Below are 21,459 nucleotides of genomic sequence, written 5' to 3' on the forward strand. Positions count from 1 at the left end.
GGAATTTCAAAACAAAGGGCACCAAATACTACAGAATTATAAAATACTACAACGTGAATACCAACAAGTACATACGGGATTTGGGGACCTGGAGGTCAGTGATGACCTTTAGTGGAAGTCATTTCTGGAGAGTGGTGAGGGCAAATGCCAGAGGGCAGTTGAGGAGGTGGCTAGTTGAAAGTATACCAGCTTCAGCAGCTGGACAGCGACATGAAGCTGCTGCAGAGGGACACCTCCACATCCAGGAAATGCTGTGTCAACAGTTAGAGAGGAAGGAGTTGAGGAAACAAGACAGAGGGGCTCAGCATAGAGCCCCTGAGGGCGTGGGATGCAGGGAGGGCATCAGATGAAGGCTGGTCTGTAGCATGAGGAGCCTTAGCTCTGCCAGGTCCACATTGGTATTAGAAGGTTTTGCTTGTTTTAAGTACGGATTTAACAATTATTGCAATTTTTTTCTACATGTTTTGAATTTTAGTCTTAATGTGAAGTTCATCAATCAAAACATGTCTTTGGTCCTCAATATGAATGTAAAAATCACCATCCAGTTCAGTGGCCCTCCTGGACAGGGCCATGAAGAGTGGTTCTCTGAAAAGCATGGGAGTTGTTCTCTGTGGTGCTAACTTCAGGTTAGGGAGAAGGTCCAATCAACCTTTCTATCTCTCTCTTTTTATACTTGTGTTTTTCTGTTTATAGAAGGAATTCATTCTCATTAAAGAAAATCTGAAAAATACAAAGGAATCTAAAGAAAATACAGATAATCTGTAATTCCACCACTTAAAGATGATCACTATTACCTTTTGGATAGTTCTCCTTCCAGTCTTTTTTCTTCTTTTACACATTTCATAGTATTGAATTTAATTGTACAAAACTATATGATAACTTCTTCCATGTTACTAAAAGGAATATAGGAATAGCATTTTAGAGGCTGCATAACATTTCATTGAGTGCACTATACTCCACCCCATTTCCCTCTTGTGAAAACACTAGGACTCTCTGTGGCAAATGGTATGGCAGTTCCTCCAAAAATTAGACATAGAATAAACGTATTATTCAGAAATTCTGCTTCTGCATATATACACAAAAGGACGGAAAGCAGGAACTTGGACAGATATTGGTACACCAGTGTTTATAGCAGCATTATTAACAGTAGCCAAAAGGTAGAAGCACTCCAAGTGTCCATCGATGGATGGATGGATAACAAAATATGGTATATTTGTACAAGAGAATATTCATCTCCAAAGAGAGAGGCAATCCCAACACATGCTACAACATGGGTGAACCTAGAAGACATTATACTGAGTGAAACAGTCATAAAAGGGCAAATACTGTGATTTCACTTACATGAGTTACCTGGAGTAGTTAAATTCACAGAGACAGAAAGTAGATTGGCGCTTACCAGGGGCTGGGGGAAGGAGGGAATGGGGAGTTAGTATTTAATGGGTACAGAGTTTTTCTTTTACAAGACTAAAAGAGTTACAGGGACAGATGATGGTGATGGTTCCGGAACAGTGGGTATGTGCTTAATGCCACTGAACTGTACACTTAAAAATGGTTACGGTGATAAATTTTATGTGTATTTTACCACCATGGAAAGAAAACACTGAGGATCCTGACAAACGTATTCAGCTGGCTAACCCTCACCATAATCAAGACAAGAATATTTCCTTTACTCTCAAAGTTCCCTCAGGCCCCTTCCAGTCTCCTCTCCCAATCCCCAGGATTTTGTAAGTTGCTGATCTGCTTTGTCCCTATAGTTTTGCCTTTTGCAGAATAGCATATACTGGGAATCAGATAGGATTGTAGCCTTTTGATTCTGGCCTCTTACATGAAACATGATACCTTTGAGAGCCACCTATGTCGTTGCACAGATCAGTAGTTCATTTCTTTTTGTTGCTGCCTGGCGGTTGGATCTGTGTATCACAATTTGTTTATTCACTGTTTGAGGGACACAGCTCAGATTATACCCAGTTTGGGGCCATTATGAACCTACTTTTGATAAGTAACTGTTCATGGTGGGGTCATATAGCAGTGTTGGTTTAGCTCTAAGCAGCTGCTGCAAAACTGTTCTCCAAAATGGTTGAACTGTTTTGTATTCCCACTAGCAATATGCGAGCGTTGCCCTTGCTCTCCATTCTTGCCAGCATAAGGTATTATCAGGCTTTTTATTGTTTAGTTTCATCTATGTTTTAGCTTTCCAGTAGGTATATAGGGAGAACTATTGTGATTTTAATTTTCATTTTCTTAGTGATTAAATAATGCTGCTTATTTGTCATCCCCATCTCTCTGATGAAGTGTCTGTTTACTTCTTTTGCTCATGTTTTTAATTGGGTTGTTTGTTTTCTTATTATTCAGTTGTGGGTGATTTAAAAATGTTTTACTATCATAAAAAATCCTTCATTGAACAACATTGTATGTGGAAACTTTGCCCTAATTTTGGAATATGGACTTAAAATAACTTCCTAAACCTAATGGATCGAAAAGAGTGAACATCTTCAATGACCTTATATACAAAATGTCCAGTAGTTTTGCAGAGGACCAATATGCTTTCTTTCTAGTGGTAGTAACTTGACAGAGGAACAGGCTATTGTGTGTTGTTTTAATTTGAATTTCTTTGGCTATAATGCTATGGAACTTTTTCAAATAACCTCTAAATAGTCTCTGTTTCTTCTTCTGTGAATTGTTTATAGCTTGCCTTTTTGACACTAGATGGACACAGAAATTTGGCATGGCAGTATCTATACAGGGTAGTTATAGAGTATGTGAAGATCAGTGCCAGGATCAGTGGTTTAAAGTATTTTCAGTTTTTCATAAAATATTAACCTGGTCTCAGCCTGGTTTCTTTCATTCTCCGAGGCCATGGGCTAATTTGCATAGCTGGCAAGGTAAAAATAACTTCAGAGCTAAAAAGAAAGATCATTGCCATTGAGTTAAACTTGGACCCTGGATGCCAGCACTTCTATGGGGGGTAGCAGTCCTTATTCAAGACTCCATTATTAATAAACACATGCCATTGTTCCTTATAAATAGAAAAAAGATGCTCTTTAAAATTCCTTTCTGAGAAAATGGCCATGTCTCTTAGCTCTTCTGGGAGAGTAACCTCTTGATTCTTCCAGTAATTCAGCATTTTATTTATTCACAATGAAAGTACAATTAAACCCATTTACTTTGTACTTATATATCTCTATCAAAAAGATTTGGGTAACAATTAAAGAGTTCCTGTACATAGGCCCAATTCATTTTAATTATTAAAATTGCTTGTATTTTATTGTATTCCAAATAGGTGGTATGGGATGTATTATGACTCAGAAGTACTAGAAGGAATTTTGGTTTAATGACTCTAAAAAGTAAAAAGCACTTTGTTTTCTCTGACAAATAACTCTAGTTCATTTGGGGGCTCTACAGACAGTTGATATTTTATAACAATTTTATGGCTGCCTCTTCATCAAGCACTGTAATTGTAGGTTTGTCTGCTCTGCAAGCATGGGAAATTATCTTGGTATTTTTTTTTTTAATACTTGTCATCCTAGAAGACAGATGACATTTGCCTGTCACACTAATCAATCTTTTAGGCATTGTAGGCTGAACTAGGAAAGTGGAACAATGGACAAATATGTTTTCTCTAAAATTTATGGATCCATGATTTTTCTGAAAGAGTCATTGATTTGAGAGGTTTTATAAACTCAGATTCTTTTAGCTAGCTCTTCCTCAGACATCCAAAAAAAAAAAAAAAGAAGAAGAAGAAGAAGAAAAAGTCTCCTACCCCAATACACTATGAGAAGGTAGAATTTGATTCCTTAGGTTTTTCTTTTCCTCCTACTTCAAGTATCCCTTCAGTCAACCCACCATCTAGTGTTAACCTGCATTCATTCACATGTGATGTCTCAACAAGAGGACTCTGGCTCTCCCCAGGATCTTTAATATGTGTAATTTCTCAGTCTTTTCAAAGCCGAAGAAGGAACAGTGTTTCAGTATCTTTGAATTAAGCCACTTGCTAAGGTGACATCAAAAAAAAAAAAGCTTGCACATTCTCTAATTGGTGTATTGGCTCCATGCCAGGGGCACGGTTCTGAGTTTTTCTTTGTTTTTCATGTATCTTACTTAACTCTTGTCTGGCCAGCCAGTTATATCAACTTCCACTTTAGTTTCTTATCCAGATGGTATTATCTGAACAGAATAGGTGAGTCGGTCATCATGAGTGACAGAAACCAAACTTGGAGTCATTTAAGCAAGCGGGAGGCTTTTCAAGGAAGATGTGTCTCATGGAACCACCAAGTTGCAGAAATGTCAGAAAGTAGTTGGGCCTCAGGAACTGCCAGATCAGGGTGCTAGCTACAGAGGAATTCCTTCCTTTTTTTCATTCCTCTTACCTCCATCCATAACTTTATTCTTCTCTATTCCTACAGCCAGCTTTGTTCTGTGAGAACAATGACAGCTCCTGAAGCCTTTCATTTTAGGGCTTTTGTTGCTTCAGGAGAGATCAGCCAAACTCTGGTCCTACATCCAAACATCCCTGGTGAGAAACTTAACTGGGCAGCAATGGCATATAAGAGCATTGCAGTTTTTGAAAAGAACTGTAGGGGTAAAGTCGTGTTTTTGGAGGAAGAGGAGGTCCTAGCCATATAAACAGTAAGAGGCCACTGTGTGTGGGTGGTGGGGGATTACTCAGCCGGTCTCTGTAATGTGATACTGGAGGTCTCCAGTGCAGCCTTCTCATGTGGCTGGCATTAGGGGCTTGGCTTCTACATGGGTAACCAGCTGCATTCTGCTGCTCAGCTGGTTTCTTCTCTATCCCAGGCCAGCCATCTCACAAGTGCTTGTCCCTGGACCTAAGGGAGACCTGGTGAGAGAAAGTGTGTGGGTGGTAGATCAATACAAATCCCTCGCCACTACTAGAAAAACAACTGAAAGAACATGTATTTATGTTAGCAAGTTCTTATAATGTGGGATTTCCCTCTCCTGCAATTCTCTGTCTTTGCCAGCTCTCTGAAGTACAGTTTTGGTAACATTCATATGATCCTGCAATCACAGGACACTGTGGGCTTTGCAGAGAGGCAGCTCTGTGGTTGTCCTAGAGAAGACATTTGTTGAATGTAGGTGCCTCTGGGATAGATTTCTAGCTATTAGCCATTATCTTTTGTAGCTACTGAAAGCGCTCCAAATTTGGAATCAAATTTCTGGGTTTGGGTCTCAGTTTGATCATTTACTGTCTCTGGGATCTTGGGCTAGCCAGTTGCTCTCTCTGAGCCTTAGTTCTCGAACTGACGAAATGGAGAATAGTGGTATCTTTATGGGACAGGGTTATGTAAACAGTGAAACAATGAGGCATTTTTTTCATCATCATCACCATCATCATCGTCACCACCACCTGGGCTTGAATGACACTCACAGTCTTTGTACCCATCGCTTGGCATTTCTCCTTCCAGTGTCTGAGTGAATCATCAGGGACTTTCTTGTAAAACAAGGAAGAAGCCCAGGACCACTGGTCGGAACCTGACCTTTGTCTCCATTACACTGAGGTTAAGTAAATAAAACCCTCCTTGGCATGTTACTGTGTTCTTTACCTTGCTTGATTTGGGGAAACTTTTGGATTCAAGATTCCTTTGTAGACACACTGAGGTTAAGCTTCATGTGGCCACTAGATGTTTAAAGAAGAAGGCAGAGGACATTTTTAGCAATGCCGGCATCTATGCATTTTCATCAAAATTATGACTTGTGGCTGGGGGTCACTGTGGCAACATCTTCGTCTGCCTGAGAAGGGCTGAGTGTGCTTCTCCCAGAGTGGATGAGGACTAGTAGTGCAACATACGCATTGTCTTTAATCAGGCTACTGCTCCATTTGAAGGAGGTTCTCCATCCATAATGGTTCCCAACCAGGAGTATGTCCTCCCCACCCTCAGAGGACATGTGATGATGTTTAGAGACATTTTTGGTTGTTATAACCGGGGGCAGGGTGGGGATTGAAGGAGGGGTTGCTGCTGGCCCCTAGTGAGCAGAGGTGGGGGATGCTGTTAAACATCCTACCAGGCACAGAACAGCTCCCTACAGACAAAGAATTATCTGGTCTCAAATGTTGAATACAAACTCCTCTCCTTGGTGGGACATGGTTTGATTGTTGAATTTTCTTTTGGTGGAAAAGGAAAAGAGAGGATTTTTAGGCCATGATTTTTCTGCTCATCAAAAAGTACATTTTGGAACCACTTCATAGCCCTAGAGATTCTTAGGAAATTTAATTAGGAGCCCCGTTTTAAATTCCAGAAAGGGTAGGCCTCACCTTTGTTAAATACAGAACCACTTGTCCCTTCTGGAAATGGCACAAACGTTCTCTTTTGGAAAGGGACAGTCTGACCCTCCTGTCCTCATTCTCCCAAGAAATATCAGGACTTCTTCCTAAGCAGAATCTTAGAAGTTCATGCTCCGCTTTGGTCATAGACCAAATAAATAACAAATAAATAACAGCCAACCAACTAACCCACGAACCAAAGCCCAGAGATAGCTTGCCTTGTGATGGATTCGAAGGTGTGGTCTCTCTGTGAGACTAATCCATTCGGAAAGGCACCAAGACGGAGTTGCTATCTCTGGTAACAGAGAAGGGAACAGGGTCTCTCCTGGACTACTGTGTCTGCTGTTCTTGGAAGAGCACAGCAGAACTTTTCAAGGCAAACCATTTCATCATTTGGGGAAAACACCGAGAAACCACATGGTGCTATTAGAGCAGCAGTTCATGTCGGTCCGTCTTGTCCTCTTTAGAATGAGCATGAGTTAGCTAGTCTCTGCATCTGGGTTTTTCAAACTGTAGGTCGACCCCATTAGAGAGGCATGGCGTCAACTTAATTGGCTGCGACCAGCAACCAAAAACAAAAGATAGCAAGGAAAAATTGGAGAGAAAATATATCACACATAGAAAGAGTATTATTTGATGGGGCACTATGGAATTTTATACATACACACAGGCACTCATACACATAAATCATACATGCATATATTCATCCTGGCTTGTGATATAAAATATGTTTTGTACTGTAAGCTATGTTCAAAAAAGATTTGAAAATTGTTGCTTTGTACGCTTTTACTTTTGTTCTAAGAACATGGGTGAGTTGAAGCAACACAGCTTATTTTCCCTTAAAGGCCTGATTTCTGTAGGCTGTTCATTCCTAAACCAGTCACTATTAAGAATAGGACAATGGATGATTTGCTTAGGATAATCTAGATTCAGTCTCTGGGCTGGAGAGGGACCCAGCCTTCCTGGTTGGCATGATCCCAGGATATCTGTGTTACCAGGAAAGGTTACTGTGGCGGAGGCAGGTGGCAACAGCTGTCCCAGGAAGGGCCTAGGGGAATAGACGTCGGCACTAATTCAGCTATAGTGATCGAGGTAGACACACATTTCTAGCAGCCGGGGCTGGGGCTTGGGGAGAAGATAAGAGACCAGTGGTTCAATCAGGGAAGTTTTTGGAGCTCAGAGTCACAGTATGGGTAAGCTGATGTTCCGTTACCAAGTGCAAGCCTGGATTTTGAGCGCTGCCAGGCTTGGTCCAATCTCTAATATAGCCTGCGAAGTTTTCTTTATTTGATATTTTCTACACTTTCTAGCTTCTCTGCTTTCCATTCTTCCCTGGATTTCATTAAATTCCAGACACACCAGCTCTTGTTTGAATTGTTCAAGGGTACCAATCTCCTTTCTGCTCTGTCCCTTCTATGCATGCCTTTTCCTGCCTCTGGGATGCTCTTCCCACACTGTTTCCTCTGGCCCACTCATACTTCACCTTTGGGCTCATGCCATTTCCATATGAATGCCTTCCTTCCCTGACCTTTTACTTAACTGTTACTGTGATCTGTGTAACGTCTTTTTCATTAAGTTTCTTGAGGACAGCCTCCATCTCATCCTGTTCTCCACTGCAATGCCAGTGCCTACCGCACTGCATACATTCAGTAATGATCTGCTCATTGTAGATGGGTTCTGGGTTCTGAGCTCTGGGTTCTGGGATTGAGCTAAGCCTGAACAGGGTCTGGGGAGGAGGAGGGGGCAGCTTGCAGAGATGGGTACTGGCCCAGAGCTAACAGCTGTTTTCTCTCTCTCAGCCTCATTGTTATCCCTCAGATGGATTTTAGTCAAATTGAATTTTGAGGGGAGCTTGTCTCCACTAAACAGTTTAATACACAGAGACTATTTTTGTTTGTTTTTGATAAAATGAAGTAAAATCTTTAGCAATTGATTCCGAAATCAAATTATACTTTCAGTAATTTATCATTTAAAAGAAATGGAAAACCCAACATTAGGTGTAATTTAGTAGATTTTTGATAGATCATCATTATTTGCACATGTGGTTAAATCTCCTTCGGTGTGGATATCTAATTATATGGGTGCCAATGGGCTTATTCACAGCTCCATGGACAAGTCGATCTGATCTGCCTTAGTGGGGATCTATTAACACCCCTTTATCCCAGAGTCGAGGGTATCTCTTGGGCATTACTGCTGCATGTTGTTAGGGAAGGGACCATAGACAGAAATGCGAAAGGCACTTTCTGCCGTCGAGGAGCCAGCTTTGAACTGAGTTATGAGGATGCAGCTAATTATCATTAACAGTCAGACTTCAGTTCTAAAACACTAGAACGGTATGAAATCAGGTGTTCAATGTTGTGCAGCGTTCAAGATTCCAGGGAAAGGGGGTATGGAATGAGCTGGAGAAATGTAGCACCGTTTGGACAGGTCTTGGCTCAGAGTCTTAGAGCCAGGACAGATCTGAGAAGTCCCTTTACCTGATCCCTTTATTTAAGAGACTAAAACAGACACAAACTCTCATCTTTCTACATGACCCCTATTTCCTAAGTACTTTCTATGAGTCAGGCTTAGTAGACATTGTTGTGTTTTTAGCTATTTCAGGTTCAACTTCCCCAGTGGCCCCCAATCTCCTTTTTGGGAGAATCTTTTATTGTGTGTGCACTTGATGGGGGTCTTGCCCACTTTGGAAGTGCTAGAGGACCATCCCAGTGCAGCCAGATGGAAGTGTAAGGGGACATGTGACTTAAGTTCCACCACATGCTTTTTTCTGCCATGACTTTTAAGCTGTCAGTGCTACGATATCAGTACAGTCGGTGATGATATGTCTGGCAATAGCCACAGTGGCCTAGGAATCAGATTTCCTGGAGTCTCTGACCTTTGCCAATGCATTAGTTTCCTATTCCTGCTGTAGAAAACTTGTACAAACTTGGTAACTTAAGACAAATTTCTTCTCTTACGGTTCTAGAGTCAAAACTCCAAGATTGGTTTCCCTGGGCTGTCCTGGTTATCAACAGGTCTGTGCTCTCACCAAAGGCTTTAGGACAGGGAAGCTATGTGTTTGGCTTTCCCCGCTTCTAGAGCTGTGTTCCTTGCATCCTTCCTCCATCCTCAAAGCCAGCAGCACAGCACCTTGCTTCAGTCATCATATCGCCTTCTTTCTAGCCCAATCTTCCTGTGCCTCCCTCTTGTAAGGCACTTGTGATTGCATCCAGGGCCCACGCAGATAATCCAGAAAAATCTCCCCATCTCCAAATCCTTAACGACATCTGCAAAGTCAATTTTGCCATAATCAGGTAACATTTGCAGGTTCCCAGGATTAGGGTCTGGATCTCTTTGAATCTGTTATCCCGCCTACCACACTGAGATTTCCACTTCCCCGTTTTTTCCAGCCTGGTCTTCCATACCCCCTTTAATTCTGTGAGCTCTTGATAACTTTTCGGGTCAGCACTCTGTGAAGAAGTTTATAAGCATCTTATCTTTTTAAATGCTTACATTGACCCCTTAGGAAGGTATTATCCCCATTTTACAGATAAGAACACTGCAGCTCAGGGAGGTGATTGCGTAAGGCCAGGCAGATAGTGTGAGTGAGGGAACTAGCATTTGAAACCAGTCGGTATGATGGGAAAGTACATGCTTTGCCACTTCCTCATAATCCTGGTTCAAGTCTCTTTTGACTATAGATCCTTTCCATGGAGGAGTAGGATGCCATCTGGCTCTGAAGTCTGGATCATATTATTTAGGCAGGGAGAGAAGGCAAGGGGGTGGGCATTCCAGGCAAGAAGGAAGCTGGAGAATAAGGGGTGAATCCAAGAGATGTGTTGATGGAAGGATATGTAAGGCTTTGGTGCTTCATTGGAGGTAAAATAGTAGAAGAGAAGAAGGAACCAGCCACCTCTGAAACACTTCTAAGTGGACACAGCAACTCATTTTGGTGGATCACCCATGGAAATGATATCCTGGCTTAAATCTGTGTAGGGAATCCACCTTGAATTAGGCCTCTCCCTGTCTCTTCTGGGTCTCCTGCAATACGCAGGAGTCACAAAGTACCTGCAAAGAGATACTTTTTGGAGCTCAGGAGGGACTCCTGGACCTTAAGGCAGGAGACCCTTGGTTTGTGTCTCTTCTTCAAAAGAGAATTCATACATTTGTTTAGGGCTAGGAAAACAACTGGGATGGAAGCTATTTATTTACCTGGTCATCCCTTAAATAGAGTTGCCAGATTTAACAAACAAAGTACAGAATGTCCAGTTAAATTTGAATGGCAGATAAGCAACAGATAATTTTTTAATATAATATTTGCTTCATGCTTCATGGAAGTGTGAAAAGAGACTGTTAGACTTCGGTTGACGAGGAGGCTAAGACAGAACTCCAACGTCAGAAGGAATTCTTTGGGTGATTGACCTGGGGAGAGACCATTTGGCCGTTGATGGCTCAGAGTGTCCCTTCCGTCTCCTGCCGCTGTAGTGCCCGTTGTCACTCCACACCCTCAGGATCTCATCAGCCTCTAGGCTCTTCTACCTGCTGATGGTTCAGAGCAGAGGCAGCAGAGTAGGGCTGAGCCGTGACATCCAGGAGGGAAAAGGGTTTGAACATTTACAGGCACCAAACTCTCCGTCTCTGCCAGTGGTGCTCAGAGGTTCCCGTCTGTCCTCCACTTTGGGGGTAAAGTGGTAATTAAGTACCCCTTTGTGTACAGACCTCCCTGCCCAGGCCCTGCGCTCCTGGGGACAAAAGAACTGGAAAACACAGCCTCTGTTTCTGAAGAGCACACGTGTGTGTGGCACACGATGACACAGAGCTCAGGCTTTTATGAACTCAGAATTGGAATTTTGCACAGTGGCCTTACTCTGATCCTGTGGCATGCGTGTATGTGTGTGTGCGTGTGTGTGCGTGTGTGTGTGTGTGTGCACGCGCGTGTGTAGATCTTACAGCAGCCATCCTTTCAGGTGCAAGGAGCCTCTGACCTGCTGGTCCGGACAGCGGTCAGTGACGAGTCTGAGGAACTCAGTGATCTGTGGCTTGAGGATCAGGGGAGCCCAGCTCACTGGCTCGTAGGGAGACTAAACATCGTGACCTTGGTAGTTTTAGAAGCACAAAGGACTGAGGACCAGTGGAGCTGTGTGGTGCTGACAAAGACCGCGCACAGCAAGCTTTGACACCACAAGGGGAAGGACTTTGATATTTGATACCTGCTCTGGCCATGTACTAGCAGTTTGATTGTTTCTAAGTCTCGACTTCCTCTCCTATGAGATGGAAACAGTTGTAATATCAGGATATGTTTGAGGATTTCACGAAATAACTGAGATGAAAATGCCAGCCTTGTAGGTGACCCCACAGCAAGTCCCATTCTCGGAGCGCTTGGGAAGCATCCCCGTTATGACACACTTCATCATGAATTACAATTATTTTCTTTGTCTGTCCGCTTCCACTAGACCGAGGGCCTGGGCCTTCTACGTGCACTTGCCTTGAGCCTCCTGCATCAGTCCCACTCCGTGTGAGGCCCAGAGTTTTGTGCAGCCCTATAGATTTCAGCACTGAGGCCGTGCGAAAGGGCAGGTCTTTAACATGTGGAGTCTCCCCCCTACCCTCCCTCTCTCTAACTTTCCGGCTGAAGACAGAGCAGATCCTGTCCTGTGGGATCTGCTTGAGAGCAGGCGTCCTACATGCTACTGGAAGCTCCTCATTTGACTCTAAAATGTTTGAGGACAGATTTCTAGTGTGTTCCCGCGCGCTCCAACAGGCGTGTGCTTGGGTAGCTGCCCACCTGTGCCACCTGCCCTTCCCATGGGTAAATTCTAAGGTGTCTGTGGTATTCCTGCCCGTTTGGTTTCTGCTTCAACACACTGACTGCTTTCATCAGTGCAGTTTGGTCCTCCAGGCACTCATCGAACACCTTCTGCTTGCCAGAGCCTGGGCTAGGCGTGGGGTGTAGACATGAGGAAGACAGCATTTCTACTTGAGGGGTTCCAGATCTTGTGGAAGAGACAGAGGAGAAACCGGAGAAAACAGAGAATTCCTCTAAGATGTGGGCAGGGCAGAGATGGTAGTGGGTACAGAAAATTAGAGGGGCACAGAGCAAGGCCCTTTCCCTTAAATATCCTTTGCCCCCTAAGAATTCTGCCCCTGCTTCTACCAAGTGGATGGGACCTCCTGCCCTCAGACATGATGTGAACACTAGGGAACAACCAGTGGCCAATGTATGAGCTCTTCTGTGTGGGATGAAGGAGAAGAAATTTCTGAGGGCACGGGGACAATGGAGCGCCAGGTGGTGTGGTCCTGGCTGAAGTTTGGGGCGGCTTGGATAGCCTGGGGGACAGTTTGGTGAAAAGGACGTGGACATGTCTTGTGGTCCACCCTGCAAGGTCCCGACCACAGGTTCTCTCCTTCAAACGGACTCTACTTTTATTCTCTTTCCCACACGAGAATTCTTTCTCTTGCATTTGCCTCTCCCCACCAGCACTTATTTCTTCTTATTTCTTTCCTGTGTTCATCTCCGTGTTTCTTCTCCTCATTCGCTTGCCTGCCCTCTCATTCTCTTTTCCCTCAAGCATTTTTCTCTCCGTCTACACTTAGGCCTTCTTGCCTTTTCAATTTTGTGTTTTGGTTCTACCTCCATGTTCTGAAATATCCCTCCTTCCACTCAGGGTTGGGAAGGAAATTTTCCTTTTCAATAGCTCTTTCTTAGGACTTGAAAGAGCATGTCATGTATATCCGGGTATCCTAGGAAACAGAACTCGGGTTTCTGAACGGGGCAGATTCTCCTCACCGTGTGTGCGTGTGAGGCAGCGCGAGCCCGAGGGCGAGGCGTCTCCCGTGGGCACCGCGCCTCAGGAGACCGTTAGCTGATTCTTCCCCTGTTAGCAGATTCAGCAGAACAGTGACCCCATTTTCCTGGAGGTTCTGGTTTTATATCACTACACTCTCCTTGAGCTTTCTCTTTCTCCTCTTTGCTTTATTTGTTTCTATATCTCTTTTATTTTTCAGTCCTATTTTCCACGTTTCTCCTTGCTCTCTTTTCTCTGCAGGTTTCCCCTACGTATTGGAAATGATGCCCCTCTCCTCCCTGGTTTCTCTCTTTGGTTTTGGCAGATAAACTCAAAAGCAGCCTCAGAGACCCTGATGCTCATTTTCAGAGACAGCGTGGAAGTTTGGGTCAGGAGAGGTAGAGGGAGACCTGAGAACCAGCTTGCCTAGTTCCTGAGACCCATTATGAGAGTAGGGTTTCTTTCTGGTTCTTATTTTGAGGTTGGGTCAACATAGAATTATAGTCTTAAAATTGAGAAAAATCCCTGCTAGTTGTTTCGATAAGCTTCAACTCCTGCTGGAACACTTTTAACTTCCTAACAGATAGTCGTACGGCCTGTGGCTGAGTATGTTTAATGTTGGGAGGTGGATCTACCTCATGAAACATTCGACCTTGTCCTCGGCCAGCACTGTTCATGATTCTTATGTCCCCGGATCTGTGTAATTTGTACCTATTGATCCTATCTCTGCTTTCTAGAGGTATATAGCACGGACCTTTCATTCAAGTTCAATTTCATGTATTGAAGGAAATGTTTCCTCCAAAATAATGAAATGACATAAACTATTCTCTCCACCCTTTGACTATATAGAAAGCTCGGTTTTCTGAATGACTTATTTGCTAGTGGCTCCAGATCACTGAAATTGTCATGGAGAGGTCATGAGGGAGGACAAGGACTGTTCCACAGAAAGAAGACTAAAATTAGACAAAACCAGTCGCAAAACCAGTACTGTTAATATTTTGTATGTAATAACTAGTCTGCACATTATAACTTGTAGAATACTACTCTTCAATACCGTCTCATTTTATTTTTGTAGCGAAGTCCTGATACTCCCCCCATTTTGTAGATGAGGGCAGTGAGGCTGCTGGAATGTGTAACTTGCCTCACGTCACTCGGTTCTCAAGTGCTTGAGTCACGACGGGAGCCCCGCTGTGCTGGCTCTTGGTCATCTGCTATGTCTTTCCTTAATACTCAGGTGTCATCGACTATCCACAGCACCTGCAGTGTCATGGGATTATATGAAATAAATTGTCTCCTCGAGACAAGGCCCTTGGTATACACAGTCTGATAGGGTTGTTATGGATTTGGGTGTGTGTGTGTGTCTGTGTGTGTATGCGTGCATGTGTGTGTGTCTGGCTGTGGAGGTGGAAAATGGAAGCAGAGAAACCAAATCCAAGTTATACAGTGATGTAGAGCCATTATAAAAGTGCTGTGTGAGGACCAGTGAAGTTACTCCGTGACTTATAAGCTTCAGTGTGATCGATTCACTTGGTAAAAACTCCCGAGTGCCAGGGTGGAGAGGAACGAGTTACTCCTTTACTGCAGCTGATCCAGAGAAAGTCCCGGAAGGAGTTAGCAGACAGGGGAGTCTAAGGAAAGGCTGAAATACAAAACCCAGGGGCCTTGGCCAGTTGGAAAGAGGGCGAGGAGGTTGGTGAGGAATAGAGAGGAGAGGAGGGGACAAGGTTTGGAGGCAGGAATGGGACAGATGCTAGGGAGCCAGTGTTCTATTCATGATCTGGAACTAGGATTCTGGTGTGATGATAAGTTTTCCTTCTGTGCAAAGTAAAACCCAGATGTGGCTAAATTTAATTCCAGTCAGAACCAGCGATGATTCACCCAAGCTCAGGTGCGCCCACGTGCAGCTGCCCTCGGCACCGTGTGCTTTCCAGGCTGATCCCTCCTCAACCTGGCTTCCCCTTGGGTCAGGGGGAGAAAGCCAGACTGTGGTAACCTTGACCTTCTGTGTCTCCACCTGCAGCATCCTGGCCACGGCAGGAACCCACTTCAACACACACGTGGACCTGAGGACCCTCCGGGCTGTGCGTGTCCTGAGGCCCCTGAAGCTCGTGTCGGGGATACCTAGTGAGCACCTGTCTTTCTTCTTCTCCTCTGCTGTAGCTTTACGGATGTGTCCCCAAGGGATCTGGGGCCAGAGGAATCCAGGATAAGCAAGAAATGATTTCTCCAGTGGTAATAAAGAGTACAGAAGCAGGGATTTGGCATAACATTTTACTTTAAAACCTAGCAACTCTTTTTTTTCCCCCCTGGATTTTAAAGATAGTGAAAGATCTTTGTAGAATTATTTGCAAGGTAAAAAAGATGCTATAAAATGAAAAGGAAAAGTGCTCATTATCCTATATTTGTATGCATTTTTTCCAGTGCATTTTAACACAATTTGATCATATTGTGTCTATACTTCTGGATCCTGTCGTAGAAGCATTTGATTTTCCTGACATTAAATATTCCTCAAAAATATGACTTAAAAAGTTTGATATTACAGCCCATCTCATACAGGCTGGCTTCTTTAGTCATTTTTACATGGCTGGACAGTAGATTGTTTTCATTTTTTTCCAACTATAAATAAAGAGGCGACATGCATCTTTTTACTTAAATCTTATTCAAATCTCTGATTATTTTTTTAGGGTAGAATCCTAGAAGTGCACTTTCTGGGTCTGAGTGTATGGTGCTTTATGAATAGTGATTGTACTGACTGTGATCCCACAACAGTGGAGAAGCAGCGAGCTCTCAGATAGAGTCGAGTGGGAGGGGAGGCAAAACTTGTCCTTGTTCTCATAGGACTTACAGCCTAGCAGGGCCAGGCTTCATTTCTTTTAGGAAAGAAGCATGTTCTAATAGTTTGTGAAAGATAAGCAGAAGACAACAGGGGTGAAACAAAGAAGTGAGGAGTAATAAGCACGTAAATGATTAGAGAATGGTAGGAAAAGCACGAGATGGATGCCAGGAGTAGTTGTGATGGCTGTCTTTGGCTTGACTTGTTCTGGTTGTCCCTTTGCAGATTGGCTTCATCATCTCAGGGCCAGAGGTTCTTTTCCCTCAAACACTTGTAGGAGGAGGTCAAGGGAGCCTGCTCTATCCAGTGGTGCTCAGGGAGGCTCCCGTTGTCATTCTCTTCCTTTCCTTCCAGGCCTGCAGATTGTGCTGAAGTCCATCATGAAGGCCATGGTGCCTCTTCTGCAAATTGGTCTTCTGCTCTTCTTTGCCATCCTGATGTTTGCTATCATTGGCTTGGAGTTCTACAGTGGGAAGTTGCACCGCGCGTGTTTCACAAACAATTCAGGTAGGGTCATTGTTTCTTGCCTTCTACATCTTTCCTTCCTTGCCCCTCTGGTCATTGGAGTAATTTCAGGTCATTGGGAGACTGGTTGGAAGACAATATTCTGCCCCTGTCCCAGAATTAGAAACTCCCAAGTTAGTGGCTTTTTGAGGCACAAGCAGCGCTAGACTAAAGGTCCCCATTGGACACAGATATTGCAAAACCAATGACCTCTAAAGTTTGTAGTCAGAGGATTTCCAACAGAAGATCTCAACTCCCCCGTCCCATGGTAGAAGGCTGTCAAAACGCATGTCAGACCTCATCTGTCTGAATGTGCTTTGTACAGTGTCCTCTTTGGCTCATAGACCAGGGGGATCCATGATCCAGAGTCAGATTTTGATCTTTCTAGATCTGTGGAGACATTTTTCCTCATGATCCATGTTGTGACTTTCCTCCTCCTCTGCTGTGTCCCGCAGAACGTGTAGAAGAGCTGAGGGAGCCCTGAGCTTGGCTTGCCAGGGGGCTGGGGGATTTGTGGTGTTCACAGACCCCAATTTTTTTTTTTAAGATTTTATTTTTATTTATTTATTTGACAGATAGAGATCACAAGCAGGCAGAGTGGGGGTGGGGCAGGCTCCCCGCTGAGCAGGGAGCCTGATGCGGGGCTCGATCATGACCTGAGCTGAAGGCAGAGGCTTTAACCCACTGAGCCACCCAGGCGCCTCAACCCAAATTCTTAGCTCTTTGTATCTTATTTGTTCTTTTCAAGTTGAACAGAATAGCTTAGCAGGAAAGGGGATCAGGGGGAGGTTGAAGAATTTCAGTTTAGTATAATGTTTGTGTTTTATCAAAGACTTCAAAGAACACCTTCTACCTTGGAGTTTCATTTTACTGATTGATTGATTGATTGTCTTACTCAAGACCAGGAATTTGGGCCAGAAGAACAAGGTGTTGAGCCCTACTGTGGAGGGACTATAGTTTATCATTGTCCCCAGGAAACGCAGGAAGACCTCAGGGTCTACACCACAGTCTGAAGTTAGACAGTAAGATCCTGCCTCCACCTCACACTGTCCTGTGTGACCCAGTCTGTCATGTCCTGTGGGGCTCAGGCAAGAGCAGAGCATATGGCCTGCACCAAAGGAGGGCTGCGTGGACGAGAGGCTCCGTGTCCAGAGGAGGTTGGGAAGTGCTGGGATGAGCACATGGTAGGGAGCTGTGAGGCGGGGCGAGGCCAGAGGCAGGAGGGAGCCTGAGAGAAAGGAGGACACGCCCTTCTGTGAGAAATGGCATTGAGTGTTTGTGGCTCCCCGAGTCCTTTCCAGCTCGTGCTAACCACCATGTGGTGTATCCCCTGCCCTCCAAACGTGTCTGCAGGTATTCTGGAAGGATTCGACCCCCCTCACCCGTGTGGTGTGCAGGGCTGCCCCGCTGGTTACGAATGCCGGGACTGGATTGGCCCCAACGATGGGATCACCCAGTTTGATAACATCCTTTTTGCTGTGCTGACCGTCTTCCAGTGCATCACCATGGAAGGGTGGACCACCGTGCTGTACAATGTGAGTAGAGCTGCCAGGGGGTTGCAGCAAGAGGGAAGAGCCCTCGGATGAGCCTTCTGACCTTGTCTGGAACATCTGGTTGTTCTGGGGCACAGGAGGGCTGTGTGTGTGGGGGGCGGCAGACGCAACCGTGAGAAGTCGTAGCACTTTATATCCTTCTATCATCTGGCCTCTTGCTGAGTGGAAGCACACAGCTTCTTAGCAGAGTCAGGAAATCATATCCGTTGGATGGGTGAACGGAGCTAGTTAAATGAAATCACCTTAGTAGTGATAGAGTGTATTTTCCAGCAGCTTCAGCACGGTGGCGGGGTTCAGCAAGGAGTACCAAGAGGTATAGACTCCTTGGTTGTGGGCCTCAAAGAGCTTGCCATCAGTTGGGGAAGATATTACAGTTGCTCTCAACCCTGGCTGCAGACTGGAATCAGCTGGTGGCTTTAAACAGTGACACCTCCTGGGCTCCGCTCCAGACAGATTAAGTAGGAATAGCTCGGGGTAAAGGCCTGTCATTGATTTTTTTTTTTTTTTTTAAAGCTCCCTAGCTGATGCTGAGATGCAGCTCCTGTCAAGAACCCCTGCATCACATGTGCACAAGAAACATGCTTAATTGCAGGACTCAGTATGGGCGCTGGTTAAAATCCAAGTTCATAGGCCTCTTCTGGGCAGGTTTTGATTTTGTGTAGCTTTGACAAGTTTGTGGGCTCTATACTTCTTACAAGTGCTTCTGGTGGCTTGTATGATCGGGCCGGTTCGGAAGGTTCTGAGCTGGTGCACAAGACGAGGCTGTCTGACTGCCCGTCCGGGATGTTAAGGGACTTGGGCATAGTGACACAACAGACCAGGTGACCACTGAAGGATCTTCTGCCTCCCAGAGTCCGATTTTAACAGCTATGGAAGGCATGGGCAGAGTCCAAGTTCTAAAATGACAAGGGTCGGGGAGACGTGTGCTTGGATGTAAAGGGAGCCCAAGCGGGCAAAGCAGTCTGGGTAGGTTGCCTTTGTAGAGGTGCTTGGAAAGGTCTGTATTCGCCTGTGTACCTAGCCAGCCCACCCTGAAGCAGGACACTTTGGAATGATTGTACCTTGTATCTTTACTTTCACGGGCTGCCTTTACCCTAAAGTGCCTTCTGTCTCCTTTAAACCTGGTTCTATCTGTAGAAGCCTTAATGGGGGCAGGAGTGGGCACAGGATAGCTTACACAAAGCACTCATCAGAGGGAGCTCTGGACATCATCTACACTGGAGGGAAAGGAGATGCTGTGTCTCAGGAGAGACCCAACCAGACTGTAATGCCCAAAGAGTCGGCATTTGTACAAGGCCTGCACAAGTAGGTGTTTTGTACACGTCCATTACTAACCTGGACAGATCTCCATACGGGTGAGCAAGTCAGGTCTGAGCTTTGTGGAAAAGAGCCACAGGCTATTACGCTAAATCTCTACAGGGCAGTGAAGAAATCCCAAGGACAGTTCATGTGCCGCAAGCCCAGTGACCTAGAAACACCTTGAGGACATTCTGATTCTTACCAGTTGTGGGGGTAGCAGGAGGGAGGGGAGGGGGGCCAGATGGGTGAGTTTAGCTGCTCCTTATTTGAAATGTCAGGAGGCCATGTCACTCAGATTAGCCCGGTGTCTCTGGAAATTACAGCACCAGCCCCACTTTGGCTGGTGTCACTCGTGGGGCTTCGGGAGTGATGTATTTCAATTATATGTGTAGACTCACCTAAGTGATGTGATAAATGCATTGAAAGCCTGAAAGGAGAAGTGTTGCATTTGAACCTACAGGCGTGATCTGTCGGTCCTCCTGAACCAGGGCTCTGGTGATGCCGAGACAAATAGGAATGCAGCTGAAAAATCACCCAGCGTGTGCATGAATTCCTTGTTCATTCATTCATTCAACAGATATTAAGTGAGCCTCTACTGTATGCCAAGCACTTTTCTAGATACTAGGGAAATATGGAGGCATAAAAGTGCTTGTTCTCACGGTGCTCTCTTTAAATTCCCATTTCTCTCCAGTTATCTATCTGACATAGGTATAGAGGTCACACAGAGACCATGATCTTGCCCTTTTCTCTACTTTTGCTCCAGTGAGGAAGCAGGGAGAAGAGATCCTGCTGCCGATATCCTGAAACCTTTCACTGCATGTGCTTCCACGGCTACAGACTCGTGTTCTCTCCGACTTCTGGTCTGTTGCTGTTGAACCTCACTTGACGGAGGCCTCCTGTTACCCTTGTGGTTGAATCCAGGGTTGAGGGAGTGAGTTGGGCTGTAGGGCTGGTTTCTAAAATGTGGCTGGCTGCTCTTGGGGAAGAATGAATCTCTGTCCATGCTGAAATGATTTCACTTTCCGCAACATTGGATCTAGGAGCGGGGAGCCAGGAATCCACAGGGAGAGGTATAGTTCAAGGTGGAAAACTAACCTTGGTTCAGGAGAAGTTGGAGGAAAAAGACACTCATTTTTGGAAAACTAACCTTGGTTCAGGAGAAGTTGGAGGAAAAAGACACTCATTTTTAAAGCCAGTGGAGGCAGGACAACGTGTGTCTCCCTCAGAAGAAAGAACCAGCAAAGGCTGGGCTCCATCCACTTGAGCAGGGAACTGGGGCATGAAGCCTGACCCAGGTGGTCTTTGCTCCACAGGCTGAATGCACAGCCTGGAATTAGGGTTGTCTGCTTCTGGAAGGGCAGGTTCAGAGAAGTGGAGTCGTCCTACTGTTGGGCATAGGGCTGGCCGTACATGGTGGGCTTCCATCATACATGCTTTCAATTTGCCCAAATTCAGCCATTCAGCTTGGAAAGGAAGAGGGAGTAAGGGAGAAAGGAAAATAATTTACATAGTACACATTCATTCATTTATCATTCCTTTCACTGTTCCTATACCCACTGAAAGTGTGAGATGAGAGATGCCTAAGGAAGGCGATGGTTGAAAACTTGATGCTTCTCAGAGCCAAGTCAACAATTCCTGACTATTTTTCATCTTTTTCTTTTAACTCAGGACTTGGTAATGACATAATTATATATATATATATATATATATATATATATATATATATATATATATTATTTATTTATATATATTAGAATTGGTCGCACACCATGCAATTAACCACGAACAACTAGTAAATTCAGTATTACAAATTCTACTAGAGAAAATCTCTCACTCTGCCATTATTACCACCATTCCAATGAGATGCAAATGTAACTGTTCGTTTCCCTTTCTCCCCCTGGGAGGCTCAGTCCACCCAGGGGCTATATTTCCTCCCCCAACACAAGAGACAGGGGTAGGGAGGTCTCTCATTTCCCAGTCCCACACCTCTTCTAGTCAGTGGTGGCAACCAGTATGTACAAAGCACTGGTGCTGGTTGTGCTGGAAGCAGGAGGAGAACCTTCACGTTTACACAGAGCTTGAGACTCTCTCAAGCACGTGGACTTGGTTTTAGCCTTTCTCGATACAATTTAAATGCTTCCCTCCTGTTGGCATCTTTTTTCTGCTATGCGGTCTCTCCCTGCATGCATGCCTCCTGTGACTTTGTTTGCTCTGCTATGGGTTACT

General features: G+C 44.7%; 1 protein-coding gene across 6 annotated transcripts in view; it reads left to right on the forward strand.

Annotated features, from left to right (window-relative positions):
• CACNA1E (calcium voltage-gated channel subunit alpha1 E) overlaps positions 1–21,459 on the forward strand; it is a 497,661-nt gene that overhangs the window by 259,984 nt on the left and 216,218 nt on the right. For all 6 annotated transcript variants that reach the window (XM_082701733.1, XM_082701731.1, XM_082701735.1 and 3 more), the window contains 3 exons: positions 15,065–15,168; positions 16,232–16,384; positions 17,735–17,916. In XM_082701733.1, the coding sequence (XP_082557859.1) occupies positions 15,065–15,168; positions 16,232–16,384; positions 17,735–17,916 (439 nt within the window). The remainder of the gene's footprint in view (positions 1–15,064; positions 15,169–16,231; positions 16,385–17,734; positions 17,917–21,459) is intronic.

Source organism: Mustela nivalis, assembly GCF_964662115.1.
Source record: "Mustela nivalis genome assembly, chromosome: 16".
Taxonomy (NCBI): Eukaryota; Metazoa; Chordata; class Mammalia; order Carnivora; family Mustelidae; genus Mustela; species Mustela nivalis.